General features: G+C 58.2%; 9 protein-coding genes across 9 annotated transcripts; 4 read left to right on the forward strand and 5 right to left on the reverse strand.

The window, feature by feature from the left end:
- Positions 1–735: 735 nt before the first annotated feature.
- On the reverse strand, positions 736–1923 carry D7B24_002193 (uncharacterized protein; the record flags this gene model as incomplete). The annotated part of the gene is made up of 3 exons (XM_028636407.1): positions 736–984; positions 1059–1672; positions 1746–1923. The coding sequence occupies 3 exons, from the start codon at positions 1921–1923 to the stop codon at positions 736–738; spliced, it is 1041 nt and encodes a 346-aa protein (XP_028497741.1).
- Positions 1924–3019: 1096 nt separating this feature from the next.
- D7B24_002194 (uncharacterized protein) lies at positions 3020–3796 on the reverse strand (the record flags this gene model as incomplete). The annotated part of the gene is made up of 1 exon (XM_028636408.1): positions 3020–3796. One exon carries the CDS (start codon positions 3794–3796, stop codon positions 3020–3022), a length of 777 nt encoding a protein of 258 aa, XP_028497742.1.
- A 188-nt stretch (positions 3797–3984) lies between these two features.
- Positions 3985–4594, forward strand: D7B24_002195 (uncharacterized protein; the record flags this gene model as incomplete). The annotated part of the gene is made up of 3 exons (XM_028636409.1): positions 3985–3997; positions 4054–4097; positions 4289–4594. 3 exons carry the CDS (start codon positions 3985–3987, stop codon positions 4592–4594), a joined length of 363 nt encoding a protein of 120 aa, XP_028497743.1.
- A 282-nt stretch (positions 4595–4876) lies between these two features.
- D7B24_002196 (uncharacterized protein) lies at positions 4877–6090 on the reverse strand (the record flags this gene model as incomplete). The annotated part of the gene is made up of 3 exons (XM_028636410.1): positions 4877–4997; positions 5049–5759; positions 5831–6090. The coding sequence occupies 3 exons, from the start codon at positions 6088–6090 to the stop codon at positions 4877–4879; spliced, it is 1092 nt and encodes a 363-aa protein (XP_028497744.1).
- A 706-nt stretch (positions 6091–6796) lies between these two features.
- Positions 6797–7504, reverse strand: D7B24_002197 (uncharacterized protein; the record flags this gene model as incomplete). The annotated part of the gene is made up of 3 exons (XM_028636411.1): positions 6797–6880; positions 6937–7031; positions 7087–7504. The coding sequence occupies 3 exons, from the start codon at positions 7502–7504 to the stop codon at positions 6797–6799; spliced, it is 597 nt and encodes a 198-aa protein (XP_028497745.1).
- Positions 7505–8581: 1077 nt separating this feature from the next.
- D7B24_002198 (uncharacterized protein) lies at positions 8582–9529 on the forward strand (the record flags this gene model as incomplete). The annotated part of the gene is made up of 3 exons (XM_028636412.1): positions 8582–8948; positions 9019–9104; positions 9218–9529. 3 exons carry the CDS (start codon positions 8582–8584, stop codon positions 9527–9529), a joined length of 765 nt encoding a protein of 254 aa, XP_028497746.1.
- A 720-nt stretch (positions 9530–10249) lies between these two features.
- D7B24_002199 (uncharacterized protein) lies at positions 10250–11841 on the forward strand (the record flags this gene model as incomplete). Its single annotated transcript, XM_028636413.1, has 2 exons — positions 10250–10391; positions 10445–11841. 2 exons carry the CDS (start codon positions 10250–10252, stop codon positions 11839–11841), a joined length of 1539 nt encoding a protein of 512 aa, XP_028497747.1.
- Positions 11842–12374: 533 nt separating this feature from the next.
- On the forward strand, positions 12375–13574 carry D7B24_002200 (uncharacterized protein; the record flags this gene model as incomplete). The annotated part of the gene is made up of 1 exon (XM_028636414.1): positions 12375–13574. One exon carries the CDS (start codon positions 12375–12377, stop codon positions 13572–13574), a length of 1200 nt encoding a protein of 399 aa, XP_028497748.1.
- Positions 13575–13883: 309 nt separating this feature from the next.
- D7B24_002201 (uncharacterized protein) lies at positions 13884–16788 on the reverse strand (the record flags this gene model as incomplete). The annotated part of the gene is made up of 5 exons (XM_028636415.1): positions 13884–14242; positions 14303–14949; positions 15003–15745; positions 15798–16334; positions 16384–16788. 5 exons carry the CDS (start codon positions 16786–16788, stop codon positions 13884–13886), a joined length of 2691 nt encoding a protein of 896 aa, XP_028497749.1.
- Between the last annotated feature and the right edge of the window lie 1408 nt (positions 16789–18196).

Here is an 18196-nt window from a genome sequence, read left to right on the forward strand (position 1 = left end):
GCGCGAAGACATGCGTCCAACGGAAAGACATGCATCAAGGCAAGACACGCAGACCTAGGAACAAGGGCTGACAGACGACGGCACAAAGGCCACAGCGGCGATCACAGTCTCAGACACGCGAAAAGGGGAGCGGCCTAACCCTCTCTTCGACAGGTAAGACAGGCGACACGCGCTGGTGCTGACCGTCGAAAGAACCGCCGGACGAGCACGAACCGCCCGTGACATCGGGTGGTCAAGAGTGCGGGGTGATGCGAGGAGGCGGAGCGGCCGACTGGTCAGTTTGCGGAGGGAAAGACGGCAGGGCGGCGTGATGTCCGATGAGCGTAAAACTAGGTTGTGCTCATCACTGCCCATCCTGCCCGTGTCGTACAGACTGCCGGGCCCAGTGCGTGTCCACCGGCCGGCGGATTCCCAATGCGGCCAAGAGCCGAGGCCGGGCGACGCGAGAGTGTTACATCACCGCGCATGGCAGGCAAAGTGATCGGCGTGTGCGGTGAGTGGCTCGCTGTCATTCGGTCTCGTGTCAACTCGCCGGGCGGACAAGAGTGTCTCATCCGCACATGTGGGCGGGCTGTTGAATCTGTTAGGCCCGACACGGGATCTCACGGCGATCTCTTGATGATTTAGGACGGTTGTGGTTTGGTCTCTTTCTTATTCGGGTATGCAGCCCTTCCTCTTTAGGCCTGGTATCTCTCTTTTTTTTCAGTTCATGCTTCATGTCTCATCCATCCGTCTTCAGAGCTTGGCCTGCGCCGGGTTCTTGATCTCGACAATCATCTTGCCCGTGTTAATACCGTTGTAGAGGTCCACGAGAGCCTGCTCGGCGACCTTGAGGCCACCCTGCACGATCGTGTCCTTGCGCTTGATCTTGCCCTCGTCAAGCCACTGGGCGAGCTCCTTGCGCGCCTGGGGGAACTCCTTGGCGAAGTCGAGGACGATGAAGCCCTGCATCTTGATGCGCATGGTGATGATCTGCGTGTAGTTCTGCACATTGTCAGTACGCGATGACGCGGTAGGAAAGACGCCTCCGCCACAGAGTGCGGCGAGACACGACGTACCCTGGGGCCAGCTGGCGTAGCCGTGTTGTACTGGCTGATGGCGCCGCAGATGACGAAGCGGGCGTGCTCCTTGGCGCGGTCGAGGGCAGCCTCCAGGACGGCACCGCCAACATTGTCAAAGTAGACGTCGACAAAGTTGGGGGTGGCCTCCTTGAACTTCTTGCGGAAATCAGGGTCCTTGTAGTTGATGGCAACGTCGAAGCCGAGGTCGTCGGTCAACCACTTGCACTTGTCGTCGGAGCCGGCAATGCCAATGACGCGGGCGCCGCGAATCTTGGCCAGCTGACCGGCCACGCTGCCCGTCGCGCCGGCCGCACCAGAGACGACGACGGTCTCGCCGGCCTTGGGCTCACCAATGCGGAGCATGCCAAAGTAGGCCGTCAGGCCGGTGGTGCCAAGGACAGAGAGGTAGTCGGTGGGGTGGGAGATGGGCGGGTAGGCAGCGGCGGGCTGGATGGCGGCCGGCGGCAGAATGGCGTGCTCGGCCCAGCCAGCGTAGGTCGGGATGATATCGCCAGCGGCGGCCTTGTCAGACTTGGAGGCGAGAATGCGAGAGACGGCGGCTCCACGCATCGTCTCGCCAATCTGAACAGGGGGCAGGTAGGAACGCTTGTCTGCGGGGAACAAACATGTCAGCGCCTTGGAGGAGCATGAAGTCAGAGGTTGGAGCCATGACGACCAACGTACCGTTCAACCAGCCACGCATGGCGGGGTCGAGACTGAGGTAGAGGTTCTCGACGAGGACCTCGCCATCCTTGAGGTCCTGCTCGCGGGGGATGGGCTGCTTCTCGGTCTTGAAGGTCTGGCCGGGGATGATGTCGGCCTTGGGCCTCTCGGCGAGGACGACACGCAGGCTCTCAGACATGGTAGCGGTGATGGTGGGATGGCGATGTTGGTAGTAAGGGAATGTGTGTTCGTCTTGTCGTCCAACGTGTTGGTCTTGTGTATGTCGTGGATCAAGAGGCTCAACAAAAAGAGAAAGCAGCCGGTACCCCTCAGGGCTGGGAGCCGAGGAAAGCTTGTCTTAAATATGCTCGGCCACGTCCCGTCCCCATTCTGAGACGGGGACCCGGTGGAGAGGGCGTCGGAGGCGGCATCGCCAACTGTGTGGTGCCAAACCCAAGACGGTGAAAGCGCCGGGGCGCTAGGGCGTCAAGGGGTCTTGGAGCCGAAACTCCACGCTCGGGGGCTGGGCCGGATGGAGTGGCACATCGCGGGGTGACGCCATGCCGAGGCTTGCGGTGAGGCCGAAGGCGAAGACGAGGAGGCTACAGTGGGTGGGGTGCATGGAGAGATGGACGATGGGAATGGTGATGTGAAGAATGAGGGGAGGTGGATGAAGAGAGGTGGATGAAGAGAGGTGGATGAAGATGTTGGCGGCTGACGGGATCAGGCAGCAGCTCCTCTTCTAGAAGGTGTATTCGCAGCAGCGCCTGCCGTTCCAGGGTTGCAGGTAGCATAGCAGAAGCAGGAGCAGCAAAGCAGGAGCAGGAGCAGCAAAGACAGGCACCCCAACGGGGGCCAGGGTCTGTTGGGGCAATCACCCAATCGGGGCAATAAACTGCCCGAGATCTCATGCTTCAGGGGCCTTGCCCGCTGACAGACTCGCGCCAGTGACCCCTCCCCCGCACCGCAGGCCGAGGCCGCGACGTTGGGGTCGTGTGGGCTCAGGCGTGATCCTCGGTAGCAAGCTGCAGATATTCAGGCTTTGTCGTCCTTTAGTTTGTACAGCGAGCGAGAAGAAACAAGAAAAGAAAAGAAAAGAAAGCAGGGGAGCACCGAAATACAACAAATTTGCGAATTGGCTATGCTACAGGTGCAGAGAATGCCATGCTACTGGTGTAGAGAATGCCGTGACGCACAGCAAGCGTCCTGTCGCTGTCGCTGTCAAGGCCTTCCTATCTAGCGAGACGTCTTGAACAGACATTTCCCCGTCTCAATCAACAGTCCCGTACTGCCTCCTACTCCGCCGGCCAGACGAGCCACGCACCCACGAGCACGAGCTTGAGCACCGCCGCCGCCCACAGCGCCCCGGCAATGCCAATCTCGCTCCCCGCAAACAGCCCGCCGGCGACGGCCCCCCCGAGCAGCAGCAGCGGCGCCGCGACGCGCCTGTTCCTCTCGCTGTTGTCGGCGCGGAACAGGCGCGCGTCGCCGAAGAGGTCGGTGTAGATGCTCGTCAGGACGACGCTCGTCAGGGCGTTGCGCTCGAGGGCGCGGCTCGTGACGGCCTGGCCGCAGCTCTGGAAGGCGACGAGCGCAATGGGCGCCAGCACGTCCCACGACAGGTCGTCGGCCGGCCGGCGCCGCGGGCCGAGGGCGATGAGGAGGCCGGCCGCCAGCAGCAGGGCCAGCTGGGCGGTGAAGGAGGCGGCGAGGACCCAGCGGCGGCGGGCCGGGAAGGCGCGGTGGAAGCGCGAGAAGACGAGGGAGCCGAGGCAGAAGGCGGCGAGGGAGACGGACGACTTGATCCAGCGCGTCGACTCGCGCGGCGCCGCGAGGCCGAGGCCGATGTAGATGGTGTTGCCCGTCTGCATCGACACGAAGGAGCCCCAGATCTGGTTCGACGCGCTGTCGAGGAGGCCCGTGATGATGTAGCAGGCGAGGAGGACGAGGTCGGTGTGCTTGCGACTGACGGAGGTGGTCAGATGGGTCTTGAGGCGCGAGGGCGTGGTCGAGGCAGGGGCGTCGGCATCGCGAGAGGTGCCCAGCAGAGGCTGCTGTTCGGGGTTGGGCATGGTGGTTGGGAGTCTGCGAGGAGTCTGCGAGGAGTCTGCAAAGCGAATGGCAGCTCGCGAGGAAGACGGTGCCGGAGAGTCTGTTTACTTTCTCTTTTCTTGACCAGCAACGACAAGACAGCAGAGAGAAATAGACAAATCCCGCTGGCGCCCGGCAAACAAGGCAAGTCGAATCAGCTTGGCCGTCAATGCGCCATCTTGGTTCGTGATGCAGCCGGGGAGAAAAGCAGCGAACTGCCACAGGAGAAAAGGTGCAGCGGGCCAGAAGGCGCCTGGTCGCGTCGTCAGCGCCGAGTGCTGGGTGACCGCCGAGCTGTGTCGAATGACGTCATCGTCGCAGCACCATAGGTCAATTGAGATCGCCTCAGTGGCTCGTCTGCCCAAGAGAGCCCCCCACTACCCCCCTAACCACCCAAACCACCTAATCCCTGAGCCGTCCAGGTCCCAGACCGGGCTGACACCCACTAACTGTCGCTGGAAACCCCCCACCAGCGCTCCAACGCGGTGCCCCCGCCTGATCATCTAGCGGGAACGCGCCGAAGAGCATGGGGCCATTTCGTTGAGAATATCGGCGAAGAGGACATTGAGATGCTCAAAATCTTCAGGGCCGATGCGTTGAGGGGCTTTTCGTTCTTCCAGTGGCTCGGCGAGACGCCGAAGAAGCTGATTGTTGACCACCTGTTTGCCGATGACGATGAGAATGCGAAGAAGTTATTAGAGAGCATCTCCGATCCGGAGAGCGATCCCATTAGGAAGGTTGCCTATGAAAAGGAGGGGAGAGGGTCTGACGGGTTCTAGCAAGACTGTAGTATGATTTTGCCGGTGAAGAATCCAAAAAAAGAATCCAAAAAAGAGTCCAAAAGCTGATGATCTTACAATGTGAATTGTTGAAACGTGATTGACTCAGCGTGTTTTATTTTGTAATCGCGACGAAGTGTTCTGACTTCGAAATGTGTGATGCTTTTACGGGGACATTGATTTTACTGACTGACAGAATACGTCCATTCCCAATACTGAACTCATTCCAGACAAACAACTATTATCACACCTGATTTACATGGACCAAGCAAAGAACATGGCTTAGTTGAGCTCGTGAGCTGACTTGATGGCCTTTGACTTCCCAGCGTCGATCACGACAGCCGGGTCCTCAGGGTCGCCCTTCCGTGTCACCTGGTTGCCGTTCTTCGTCGTGATGGACGTGCTGTCATTGTTAGTTCCGGCGTTGCAAATGACACCAAGGGAATAGACTTACTCCTCGCCCTTGACATCGAGCACCTTGCCCTCGGGCTGGCCGCCGCCCCAGTTCCACGAGACCGTGTCACCCTTCTTGGGACCCTTCTTCGGCTTGCCGCCGCCATTTGATTTGCCCTTGCCGTCTGCGTCCTCTTCTTCGTTGTCGTCGTCATCACCTTCGTCCTCGACGTACTCCTCGTCGCCCTCTTCTTTTTCCTCATCTTCCTCGTCTGCCTTGTCTTCGCCATTCTTCTTGGTGTTGCCGTTTGTTGAGGATCCCTTGCCTTGGCGTGTCTCGCGTTTCTTGTTGGCGCCGTTCGGTGCGCTCGTCTTCTTGCGCTTGTCGCCCGCCTTGGCGTCTCCGTCATCCTTGCCGTCGCCCTCCTCTTCTTCCTCTTCCTCCTCGGCATCTTCCTCCTCAGCATCTTCCTCAGCTTCCTCCTGAGCATCTTCATCGGCCTCTTTCATCTCAGCATCTTCTTCCTCGTCGTCTTCCTTCTTGCCGTTCTCCTTCTTGCCGTTCTCCTTCTTGCCGTTCTCCTTCTTGCCGTTCTCCTTCTTATCGTTCTTCTTGTTCTCCTGCTTCCTACTGTCGCTACCACCGCCGCGCCCCTCGGCCTTGAGGAAGTCGTGGCCCCAATTCTTCAGCGAAGCATACGACTTGGTCTTCTTGACCTCCTCATCCGTCTTCTCCTCGTTACCCTTGGCCTCCTGCGCCAGATGCCGCTTGCTGCCACTGCCGTCAGCAATCGCGTCTTCTCTTTCATAAAACAAAAACAAACCAGGGAGAAAAGGACCTACCAGTAGGCAACAACCTTGCGCATGTGCTCCACCTGCTCGTCCGTGTACTTGTCCTCCTTCCTGTCCGGGTTCGCCTTGAGGATCTCGACAATCTTGCGCCCGCTGTCGTGGCCCACCGTCTCGCCGTCGCCGTCGGCATCGTCCTTCGGCCAGCCGGCGCTGTTGGCGTCGTCCGACTTGAGCCAGGTTTCGAGCTCCGAGGCTGTCATGTTGACGAGCGAGTTGAACTCGGAGATGACTTCTTCCTTGGGCTTGACCATTTTGGGATCTTCTTCTTTGTCTGTACTTATTTGTCTGTAAGATGGCTGTCGTGCTTCGGTGACCTGTGACCTCAATAAACTGCTAGGGCGATGAGTTGATGAGGACAGACGGGTCAGGGGACGAATCTCTGCTACACTTTAATGCTTCTCCCTCAGCGCCGGCTCCAATCTGAGGTGCGCGCCAGCCCTTTGCCTGGCCATCGCATTCACCGGCACACAGATGGGCGTTGCTGTGTGCGCGCCCGTCGGTTGCGGCGCCGCGGACCTGGCGCGATCATGACGGCGTCATTGTGTCTCGGCGACGAGTCGTGTCGTCATGGGGAGCCCCTGCATAAGTGGCTTACGGATCGTGCTGGATCGCGGGGTCTAGTGAAGCTTCTTTGCGCGATGCGTCCCAATTGACGTGTCTCATTCGCCTCCTCGTCGATCTCGACCCTCCTCCTCGGGAGCTGGCACTCGAGCTGATCTGAAAGAGTGGGAGGGGGCAGATCCGGGGGGTGAGCTCCGGGGAACAGACCTCAGGGATCGGAGCACTTCAGACCTAGGTTCGTCCTAAAAAAGAGGTCTCACTTGTGACGCATGCATCGAGGATGGCATTTCTTCAGATTCTCGATTAACTACTGGTCATTACGTCTATGATCGTACAGGCACAAGCACAGGCACGGCCCTCCATCTCATACATAGCTCCCATTGTAAGCCAACTGCCTTAGTTGAACTGGCAACCCGTCTGGTCGTTCTTGATGACATTGTCGAGGTTCGAGCCGAGCAAACCCGCCCTGTCGATCCAGGCCTGCATCGCGTTAGCATAAGACGTCCATCCAGCCACCGACTCCCCCGTTTACTCACGTCCAGAACGTCGTCCTCGACCTGCTGCTCCCTGCTGAGGATGAACAGTGTCGAAAAGTTGCTCGACTGCACAATGGCAAAGTCGCCCGTGTAGTCTGGCCTCGTCAGCACACCATCTCTCACAGTCCACGCCGGGCCGGGTCGTTTTACCCTGAACAATGTAGTTCGGTCCCGCGCACTCGGGCCCCGGCTGGCCGGGGAACTGCACCCGGAAGACGCCCTTGGCTCCGTAGCCCGGATCCGCCGGGGACGCGGTGCCGAGGATGTTGACGGCACGGCCGGCGGCCTCACACGTGTTGTTGACCTTGACGGTGCCGTTGTCGTTGAGGGAGTACTCGGCGCGGATGCACTTGCAATTGCCGGTGAAGGGCGCCAAGGTGCCGGCGACCTGGTACCAGCGGCCGAGGTAGGACTCGAGACCGAAGCCGATGTCCCCGGTCGGGTAGTAGCACTCGCCGTCCCACAAGGAGGGGACGACGTTGGGCACGGCGGGCGCCGGCGACGTCGTGTCGTTCTGGCACGAGGCCAGGGCTGCTGCGGCCAGGGGGAGGAGGGCAAAGGAGCGCATGGCTGGCTGTGTGGTGAATGAACTGTACTGGCGTTCCTGCTGCTGTTGATTGATGTCGTTTTACAACTGCGCCATCACGACTATCCAATTGCCTCAGCCCATGCTACTTATATGGCATCAATTGCTAGACTATTTTCTCAAAGACACCTCACTATGATCATGCCAATACAGCTCGCACACTTGAGAAGGCCGAGGTGCGAGCTAAAAGGCTGGCAAAAGCGCGTCGTCTCCAAGAGACATCACAGAGTGGTGACGACATCAGGTCTTCATCGGGCAGTGTCTTCGCCCTGCCAAGTCGGCAGCGTGTGCTGATCGGCGCCCAGTTCCAGGCCGCCAGGCCGCGCTTTGCCGACTTTGGCGAAATGGCCCGGGGCCCCGATCGATGAGCGGCTGGGGCTGCCCTTCGGAACCGGCAATCGGGTTTGGTGGGAGGATCAGTGCTTTCTGCATACTGGCATTTGCCGGGGTGCACATTGCCATCATTACCCGTGATCGTTGTCATTCATCTTTGGAGTGAAGAAGTTGAGCTGCTGGAAGAATATGAGTCGGCGGTGAGCAGACAGCCAGCATTTATGTCCATGTTTGAGACTTCTCTCAATAGTCCCAGATCATAAGACAGACGTCCGCGACGATGAGACAGTGTGGCCAGCACAATAGCTTTCGCTTGAGACATGTCCTAGACTGGGCGACATCTCGCTGAGCGTTGAGCAGACCAAGTGCAAAAGCCCATTGATTTAGGCGCTACTAGCTATTGATCCATGATATCAAGTCGCCAGACCGTCTTTGGATTCAAGCCTCATCTGACTTTCTCATCGTCTGACAACCTGTGCTAGAAGTGTCCCTGCATCCCATCATCCAGAAGATGTCTACCCCGCCCTGGCTTAACCGCTTTCGGGAAGACCCTTGACGGAGACCTTCACGCTTGGCAAGGGAAAAGATACCCGACACCAGCTGTCACGACAACTTCAAAAATGTCCTCACCCAGCAAATCTCAATCGCCAGTCCTCACACTCAAGACCATTGTTACAACAGCACACTTAACCGCCCGAAACTCCTATACTACCACCAACCACCGACATGGCGGAAGATCAACCCATTGCTGGCCGCGGCATCCTCTACGTCAACTCTAAAATCGCCCGCCCCGATCTCATCAACGAGGAGCAGTACATGAACTGGTACGACAACGACCACATCGCCGAGATTCTCGAGACGAGCGCCATGAAGACGGCCTTCCGCTACAAGGATGTTGACCCCAGCGCCGAGAGGCCCTTCCTTGCCATGTATCCTCTGGACGACATCGCCTTCATGCAGACGGACGAGTTCAAGAATATCCGCGTCCACAGCGACCTGCTGCCTGGCGGCGGACCCGTCTACGACATTGCCGAGATTGACGTGCGGTATTACAAGCTCACGCAGGTGTACGACCCCACGAACAAGGGACCTGGTGCGTATCCCCCTCTTTTTCTGTAGCTCCCGGACAGTGCAAGATGCAGCTGACCATTCGAGGAACAAAGGCCACACGAAGACTATTCTCTCGGCACAAGTCGAGCTGGGCCCCGACATTTCCCCTGAGGAACTCGACCTGTGGTATCGCGAAGAGGTAAGCAGATCACTGTGCATGATTCGGAGCCAGAGCCTTGGCATTCGTCCCCTCACAATTTGTATGGCAAAAATTGCACAGGAGGCTGACCGGCGATGTCAAACCGCGAACAGCACCTGGAGAGAATGTCGCAATGGGGAGGATTCCTGCGCACGACCCGCTTCGAGCTCGCGTACGCACGGTCAAACGCGCAGTCCAGGGCGCTCAAGGGGCTCGCGGCTGAGAACGAGGAGGCGCCGCGGCCGCCGACGTACCTTGCGTTGCATGAGTTTTCGGGTGATCTGGACTTGAAGAAGATGATGGAGTTCACCGACAGTGCGTGGACGAGGAAGATCATTTCGGGGTTGAAGGTTGTTCTGACGCCCGTTTACGGTATTGTCGTCGCGCACGGCGAGCGGGACTGGTTCCATGGCGTTGACGTGTGAGCTGTACTGGCATCCTGATTGTTTTTCTGCTCAGGTCATCAAGATGAATTAAAGCCTAGAACGTCTGGCTCAAGCACTGACCTGTGATTCGGACAGAGTAGAAGTTGTCTCGTCATGGGAACGAATTCCCCTGGGGAAACATGTGCTGATCCTCCCACAGCGGAATACGCCAATGGGCTGATGTGAGCATGAACCCCGTCGTGATTTTCGTCTCCTCGTGATGCTTATCTTTGACCATTGCAATACGCGCGGCGCCATTAGATGCTGTGTTACCCCAGAATGTGCTCCATGAAACACGAAAATGTTAAACTGGTGCTCCGATGGATCAGCATGGAGATGATTTTGTCGAACTGTAGTGAGGGGTAAAAGGATTCAGTCGTGCAGTAGTCCGGCCTCCGTTCGTTGTATTCATGCATGCAGCTGGCCCGGATCACAGACAGACGTGCCGTGGCCTCGCTGATCCTCACATCGTATTGAGCTGATTGGAGTCATCACGCAAGTGCTCATTTCAGAATCAGGCTTCCATATTGCTTATTCGTCGGGACTTGAAGCCATGTTTTCCGCCCCGCCGTCGAGAAGTTCAGCTCGGCTGAACAACCCGAAAAAGACGACTATAAGTTGACATTTCAACCCACTCGTCAGTACAGACGTACTGACTGCCAGGAGCAGCCACCAGACTCAGGTCAGGCGAAGCAAATGGTCCTGGGATCCATCGCCACTATGCAGCACCCGTCCTTAACCACCCTTCTTTTTTGGCTTGGGCTTGCCGTCCTCGTGCAATGCCAGACATATGACAAGGGAGCCTCCGCAGTCCGTCTTCCCGAGGACGACTTCCGATACCGCATACTGACCTCCATACCTAGTGCGAGGCGCTCGATAAAGTGCTTCCCGGCAGGGTTGCTTACCCACAAACAGAAGCATATGACGTCTCCAACACATTTTGGTCAAACCGTCAATCTGCCGTCAGACCAGCCTGCTTTCTCCTCCCCAATTCAACTGCAGACGTCTCGACAGGGCTCAAGATACTCACATCGCTGAGCACCAAGTTTTCCGTCAAAAGTGGCGGCCACACTCCGTTCCCGGGGGGTTCCAACATCCAAGGCGGCGTCACCATCAGCCTCGAGGCCCTCAACGACGTCACCGTCAGCGCGAACCGCAAGACTGTATCCATCGGGCCGGGAAATCGCTGGATCGACGTGACGAAGAAGCTAGACCCTCTCGGCCTCGCCGTCGTAGGCGGCCGCGTCGCAGAGGTCGGCGTCTCCGGCCTGCTCCTCGGCGGCGGCATCTCGTTTCTCTCCGAGCAGCACGGCTGGGCGTGCGACAACGTGCAGAACTACGAAGTCGTTCTCGCGACGGGCGAGATCGTCAACGCGACGCCGACGCAGAATGAAGACCTGTTCTGGGCGCTCCGCGGCGGCGGCGGATCGAGCTTCGGCATCGTGACGCGGTTTGACGTCGACGCCTTCGCGCAGGGCGACCTCTGGGCGCGGTCGCTCATCTGGCCGGGGACGGAGAGCAGCGCCGTGCTGTCGCAGTTCACGCTCGTCGCGACGGACGTGCTGCCTCTGGACAGGGACGCGCACGTGTTTGTCGTGCTGGCCAACGCGCCGCAGTTTGGCGGGAACATTGCCCTGACGTCGCTCTACCACCTCACGCATGCCGCGACGCAGGCAGCGGCCGACGGGGCGGTGCCGGATATCTTTGAGGGGTTCGTGCGGTTGCCTCGCCAGATTTCGAACACGACGACCATTGCGCCGGTCTCGACACACCTGGAGGCCATTTCGGATCGATACGGCTTCCGAAAGACGTGGTGGGACACGACGGTTTCGATCGGCGACGCAGGGGATTACTTGCTTCTCCTGGAGACGCTGCCCAAGTGGGATGCCCATGTTGAAACGTTGCTGGCGGCGGCCGAGGAGGCTGGCGACACGATTGTTCCGCAGATCGCTTTCCAGCCCATCTCGACCAACGTGCTCAAAGAGATGCAGAAGAATGGAGGCAACGCACTGGGGCTAGACGTGGGCGACGGGCCGCTCGTATTGATCCATATCATGGCGACCTGGTCGAATGAGAAGTTGGACTGCCTCATTGAGAAAAAGTCAAAGGAGTTTATCGAGGATATCGAAGCGAGAGCTGAAGCGCGAGGGCAGAGTAATGGATACAAGTACATCAACTATGCTGGCAGAACACAGGATGTGTTCGGCAGCTACGGCGAGGAGAATCACAAGAGGCTGCGAGAGGTATCGCAAAAGTACGACCCTGAAGACTTGCTACAGAACCTCTGGAGGGGCTATTTCAAAGTCAGGTAGAGATTTTTGTGTCAGCGAAGGAAGAAAATGATGAATGACCCCGATCAGAGAGTTATAGACCCCCGGTCAAAGAGTATATAGATTTTATCCATTGGTGGCTGGTGGTTCCGCCACTGGTGGCGCAGGTCGTGATAGTGATAGCGACGACGAGCTTTTGGATCTCGAAAGAAGAAAGCATCTTTCCATGTCATCACCACTTTTCGACACCCCTTCTACAGCGCACCGACCCCCATCGCCGCAGCATTCTCACGGCGATATTGATCTCACACGGTTTACATTCCCCCATTGACGTCTCAACGCCACGTGCGTGAGCTCTTTAGCACAGGCCAAGCCCAGGTCATCCCACGATTGTCGTGACATCACCACTCAGATCTTCACTGGCGCATTGCATCTCATCGCAACGCAGTCCATCCCATCAAGACTGTCCAATTTCATCGATTCCTCGGTCTCCCTTGTTTGCACTCCGTCGCTTCTGAAAGACTGCCGAAGCGTCACTCACCTCCATTGCATGCTCAGGAACGCCAGCTCTCACCATGTCCCGGGTTACCCGAGCCAGCGCACGGCAAGCTGCCGCCACCAGCACGCCCAAAGTTACTTCGCCTCTCAGCAGCCAAGCCAGGCGGGCTAACATCAAGGCGGAGTCCACCGACGAAAAGCCATCGAAACGCAAGACGACTACCAAGTCGCCCACCAAATCAAGCTCCAAGCGCATCAAGACGGAAGACGACGACGATGCCCTGCCAGCAACGCCTGCCAAGCGCGTCAAGAAGGACCCCTCAGAAGACGATTCACCGGCAGCCAAACCCAAGGTCTCACCATCAGGGGCATCGCCCAACACCCTCCAAGCCAAGAAGCTCAAGGCCTTTGATCAATTCTCAGCCAAATCCCCTTTCCCAGACTTTGCCCACCCCACGGCCGAGGAAGCCAAGCTCGCGCACCGCATCCTCACCTCGCTGCACGGCGCCCGCACGCGGCCCGACACGGTCAAGGCGCCCACCTCGCGCGCCGGCTGCGGCGACTCGCCCTCGGTCCTCGACGCTCTCGTGCGCACCATCCTCAGCCAGAACACGAGCGACGCCAACTCGACGCGCGCCAAGCGCAGCATGGACGCCGTCTACGGCGGCAGCGACGAGTGGGCCGCCATCGCCGCCGGCGGTGCCTCCAAGCTGCAGGAGGCCATCAAGTGCGGCGGCCTCGCCGCCGTCAAGAGCAAGGTCATCCTCGGCATCCTCGAGCAGGCCAAGGCCAGGTACGGCGCCTACTCGCTCGACCACATGTTCGACAAGACGGACGAAGAGGCCATGCGCGAGCTCATCGGCTTCCAGGGCGTCGGGCCCAAGACGGCGAGCTGCGTGCTGCTGTTCTGTCTCCGGCGCGAGAGCTTCGCCGTCGACACGCACGTGTGGCGCATCACGGGCCTCTTAGGGTGGCGTCCGAAGACCGCCAGTCGCGACGAGACGTATGCCCACCTCGACGTGCGCATCCCGGACGAGGACAAGTACGGCCTGCACATCCTGCTGGTGAAGCACGGCAAGGTGTGCGACGAGTGCAAGGCTGGCGGCAAGAACCTGGGCAAATGTGCACTGAGAAAGGCCTTCCGGGACAAGGCCAAGGGTGTCGCTGGCGCCTCGCCTGAGTTGCCCGACGAAGACGAAGACGAGAACGGTGACGTGAAAGAAGAGACGAAAGACAAAGTCAAGGAGGAAGCGAAGGACGAAGATGAAGAATCTTAAGTCGAGAAATCCGATTGCCAAATCCCAGGGCAGATGCTGTACACTAATGCAAAATGAGCGTTTCTCCCACGACATTGTCATACGTATATAAATGATGAATCAAGTCTAGTATCCAACTACCTAGGGTATTACTCATTAAAGGATTGTAAGAAGCAGAACTCCAGTTCGCGACCTGGAAAAAAGGACGCCGAAACCCAAGTACGCCAAAAGTGCCCCCGAAGGTTATGTGCCGTCTATCCGTGTATATTCCGTCTACCGCGCCAGCATGTTCCCACGCCCCCCGCAACGCATTCACCCTCACCCCCCTACTCACCAGGTAAACTTCATTAGCGCCGGGTTCAGCAGTACGGGCAGCGCAAAGTGGCAAATGGTCACAGACGCCAGCGGATAGATGGAGGCGAACGTCTTGATCTGCCACTCGCGCGGGAAGAAGAAGTAGCCCGTGACGAGCAGGCCCGTCATGAGGAAGCAGAAGAGGAACGTGCCCCAGAAGCTCTTGATGATCTTGGGGATCTCCTCGACGAAGTTGCAGTGCTCGACCTCTTTCGAGGTCGCGCCCCACTGGATGTTGATCTCGAAGAAGTGGCAGAGCAGGGCTTTCGAGACGTGCAGCGAGATGCCGCCGAGGAAGATGGAGAAGAGCGGGATCCATTTGAAATTGTTCCACACTGGCAATTGTTAGTCAATGATCCTCGTTGCGAAAGTTTCTACGAGAAGAAAAGACTTACGCGCAGGCAGGAAGGACTGTTCGCCGAGGCGGTACCGCAGTACGGCCAGGGCAATGTTTCCGGCGAGAGGGAACACGATGATGATCGAGAAGTAGATGGCGAAGGAATCGAGGTAGTACTTGTCGTAGAAGCCAAACAACCAGCCAGTCAGGAAATAGTTCATGAGCGTCAGGATCCACGAGGCACCAATGGCGTAGTACGTGCCGATGTAGCCCATGATGGTGATCTTGCGGTAGAAGGCGATGTTGGACATGAGGAACCTCCTGAAGAGGGGTGTCAAAGGCCCTCGCACGAACCACAGACGGAAGGGATGGAAGAGGAGCTCATTGACACCGAAAGCATACTTCTCCCATCGAGCCAACTCGTCGTACACTGTCAGGGAGACACCCTCCTTGAAGCCTTCACCAGGATATGTGCCGAACCGGAGAGAGTAGCCGGCGGTCTGCAGGCGGAGTGCCATGTCAAAGTCCTCCGAGACGTGCGACTCGGACCAGAACTTCTCATAGCCATCCTCGTCAGTGTAAGAACCAGCATCCTGGATGGCAGACCATCGAAGAACTGCGTTGTGGCCCACGAAGGGCGGGATGTCTCCATTGGCAACGGCAAACTTGATACTTGTGTAAATGAGCTGAGTGAACCAGGTGACGCTGTGTGTCATGTTAGCTCAGTTCGGCTTCTCGTAGGAGAGGAAAATACTCACGCTCGCTCGAAGAATGACTCGGTCACGTTCATGACACCGGAAGAGTACTGCAGAATGGCAATCTCAGGCGACGCATCCATCTCACTGACAGCGTCGAGCAGGCAATCCCTGGGGACACGCGTATCCGAGTCAATGAGCAGCACGTAGTCGCCGACGCGCACATTGCCTTCGGCCCACGTCCGACCCTCGTCTTCCTGCAAGACCTGCGCCAGGGCCTGCGTGTAGACACGATCCTCGGACTCCTGGCTCCAGGAGTCGCCCCTCGTGATGCCCTTCAGCTTCTCCTCGATGCGGTTGCTCACCATGAGACAGTAGTTCATGTTCGAGGCCTTCTTGAAGCGACCCCGACGCAGGAACGGCTTGACCGACTCATCTTCGGGCTTGGGATTATGGGCTGGCCGGCTGACCCAGCCGATGTTGTGCTCCTCGTAGAACTCCTTGCGACCGAGTGCCTCGTCAGCGGGGAGGAGCTGCATGCCGTCGTCGTTGACGAAAATGTTGGCCGTCCCGCCCTGAAGCTCGTAGGTCGAGATGGCGGCCTTGAGGGAAATGACAGTCGGACGAATGACGGGCGCGAGGCTCTCCTTGTACACAGGCATCTGGATCGTGATGTGGGGGAGGTCCTGAAGCTCGCGGTTCAGACGGCGCGGGGGCTGTCCAGAATAGTTCTTGGAGTTGGAGGTGAGGGACGAAATAGGACCGATGATCTGGAAGATGTCGCAGATGATGATGAGGAAGAAGAACTAAGAAGAGTCAGAAAGCCATCACTCCTGCTGTCAATCGGGACACACGTACCAGACTGATAAACATGGTCAAGGGGGAGACGGCGACCAGTGCCAAGCGTTTAAAGTCTCCATCGACCATGGTTTGTAGCGCGAGGGACCTCCATCCGAGACCAAGGCAGACCACCGAGAGTCCCAAAGTCATCCCGACGATGACGGGGCTCGTCAGTCGGACTGGCCTGTCCTCGGTCTTGCCCTCCTCAAGGCTGGAGGGTGTAATCTCATCGACAGTCACCTCGGCGGGACTGGCCTTCTCCTCGTCGCCACTCTCCTCGTCACCGCCGTCCTGCCAGATATACCGAATGAGGTTCTTTTCCAGGCCCTCTGCGCGCTCCAAAATGCGGTCGGCCTCGTCATCCCAAACCACCAGCAGGGGCGGCTCCAGCACGAATGCCGCAAACTGATGCTTGTGGCAGCGAGGCAGGTCTGAAATCTTGGCGAGCACCTGCAGGCGCAGACCGTCCATGAGCGGGATGTACGGCAGGCTGCCAGAGCTGAGGACTCCGCGAATGATGGAGTGAATGACTGGTGTGTTCATGGTAATGGCACACTACACTGTCAATTGAAGGCCTCCGGTCACGAGCGGTGAGGGTACTTACGCTGACGTTGAGCTGACAGACCAGGTCGAACAGGCCATTCCGAACATTGCGAATGTCTGCTGGGGCGCAGACGAAATCATTGCGGCCCTTCTTGAGAATCGCGCCCTCCCAGGGACTGAGGCTGGTCGCGTACAATCTCCTCAGCTGGTCCTGCCAGAGGCTGTGGACTGTGACGTCGGCCCTGAGGTCGCCGCAGTTGCTGTACCGGCCCAGGGTGTTGATCGAATGCTGTGTGCCGAGACCCGAGGGCGCCAGCGACGAGGTTCTCCTGACACCGACAGACGATGAGTCTGAGTGGGCTTGTCCATGCTTAGTCTTCTTCTTCTCAGACTTCTCCCCCTTGACGTCCTGCAGAGCAGTGTCCTTCTGCTTTGCTGGTGCAAAGTAGCTCTTGAAGGCCTTCATGGTGGGTGATCTGCGCAGGGGGTATGTGGGCGAGAGAGCTGCAAGGAAGTTGGAGGTGCGCCAGAAGGAGATGAGCAACTGTATGGACCTGTCAGGCGGAGCCAAGAGCGACAGGCGGGCTTGCAGGAGACGACAAGGAAAAAAGAGAGAGGACAAGGAGGGGGGAACCTAGAAGGAGGAGAGGGACACCAGGTCACAGATATCCTGCAGCAAGACGGCTGCAGTAGGAGCAACAAGCTCGTGCGGTCAGGCGTCGCGAGTCTAGATTCCAATATGAAATCTTTGGGGGTTCAGCTTCCAGCGCATGGGTCGGCCGGTCAAGCTCGATGCCGACTGCATCGACATGGAGCTATCGAGTGATACGAGGGGGTAGCGGCCTCTCGGGCGTCTCCGTTGCCTTGACGTCCGTCTCATCCAGCCAGCCAGTGCAGCCAGGCTGAACCCAAGATGGCAACCTAAGTAGGGGGTCACCCATGCTGAATCGAGCGTCTGCGGCAGAAGAAGGTGAAGCGAGTTCCGAAAGAGGGTAGCTGTTGATGTGCTGGCGGCGCCACCAGGCATGGTCAATGGGACTCAATGGGAGCAGAACCCATTGGACCAGAGCTTGGGAGCCGGGGGCGGACGTAGGTCAGCCCGGCGGTGATGTGCCTGGCGGAGGCGTTTGCGTCAAAGAAAGTCAGAGTTGTGTTATCTACTGTCAGGCTAGGTCATGTCGTTCAGGGAAGGGGAGGCTGCCGCCACAGGGGTGTGAAAGGGTGCTATGGCGGCCTGGCAAAGACGGCACAAGACGCAGGCCCTAGATGGCTGACGGGTTGTATTGGGAAGAATCGACCTTGGCATGAAGCCTCCGACTTGGCGCGCGCATGGGTGTGTCAAAGCGACAGGATGCCTTGCGGTGCTGCTGCGGCCACGGAGTGTGGTGATGTTTACGGGAAACGGGCGAGGCCAGGCCGGATCGACGCGGAAGGTGACAGGGTTAGGTGCATGTACCGGCGGAGGGCTGGGGTGGTATGTGTATGTACGTCCGGACAGGCCATGTTGGTCGGCAGTATCGGCCACCTACCTAGGCAAAGCAACTGTTCATCGGTCTCATCCGCAATGTACTGAGGGCTGGTCTGATCGCGGAGATATGCATCCTGCCGATGGTCTATTAAGCTCGGTGAATGGAAATATTTCTTGGCGAGATCCCTCTTTGTTGGTTCCTATTAACAGGCGACTTCTGGACAAAGGAACGGTGTCGACACCGTCGAGACTAGGCAGTCAAGGGAGAATGAACAAAGGGGCCCATCACAACAATCAACGTCGAATAGCTGACGGTCTAGCTCAGGTAAGGCAAGGCAGGTACCCTGTGTCTAAAAGATGTTGTCGTCTCTCATATCTGCAGCCACTGGCGAAGGGGCAGTAGGAA

The sequence above is a fragment of the Verticillium nonalfalfae genome (genome assembly GCF_003724135.2).
Source record: "Verticillium nonalfalfae strain VnAa140/NRRL 66861 chromosome Unknown scaffold_15, whole genome shotgun sequence".
NCBI lineage: Eukaryota > Fungi > Ascomycota > Sordariomycetes > Glomerellales > Plectosphaerellaceae > Verticillium > Verticillium nonalfalfae.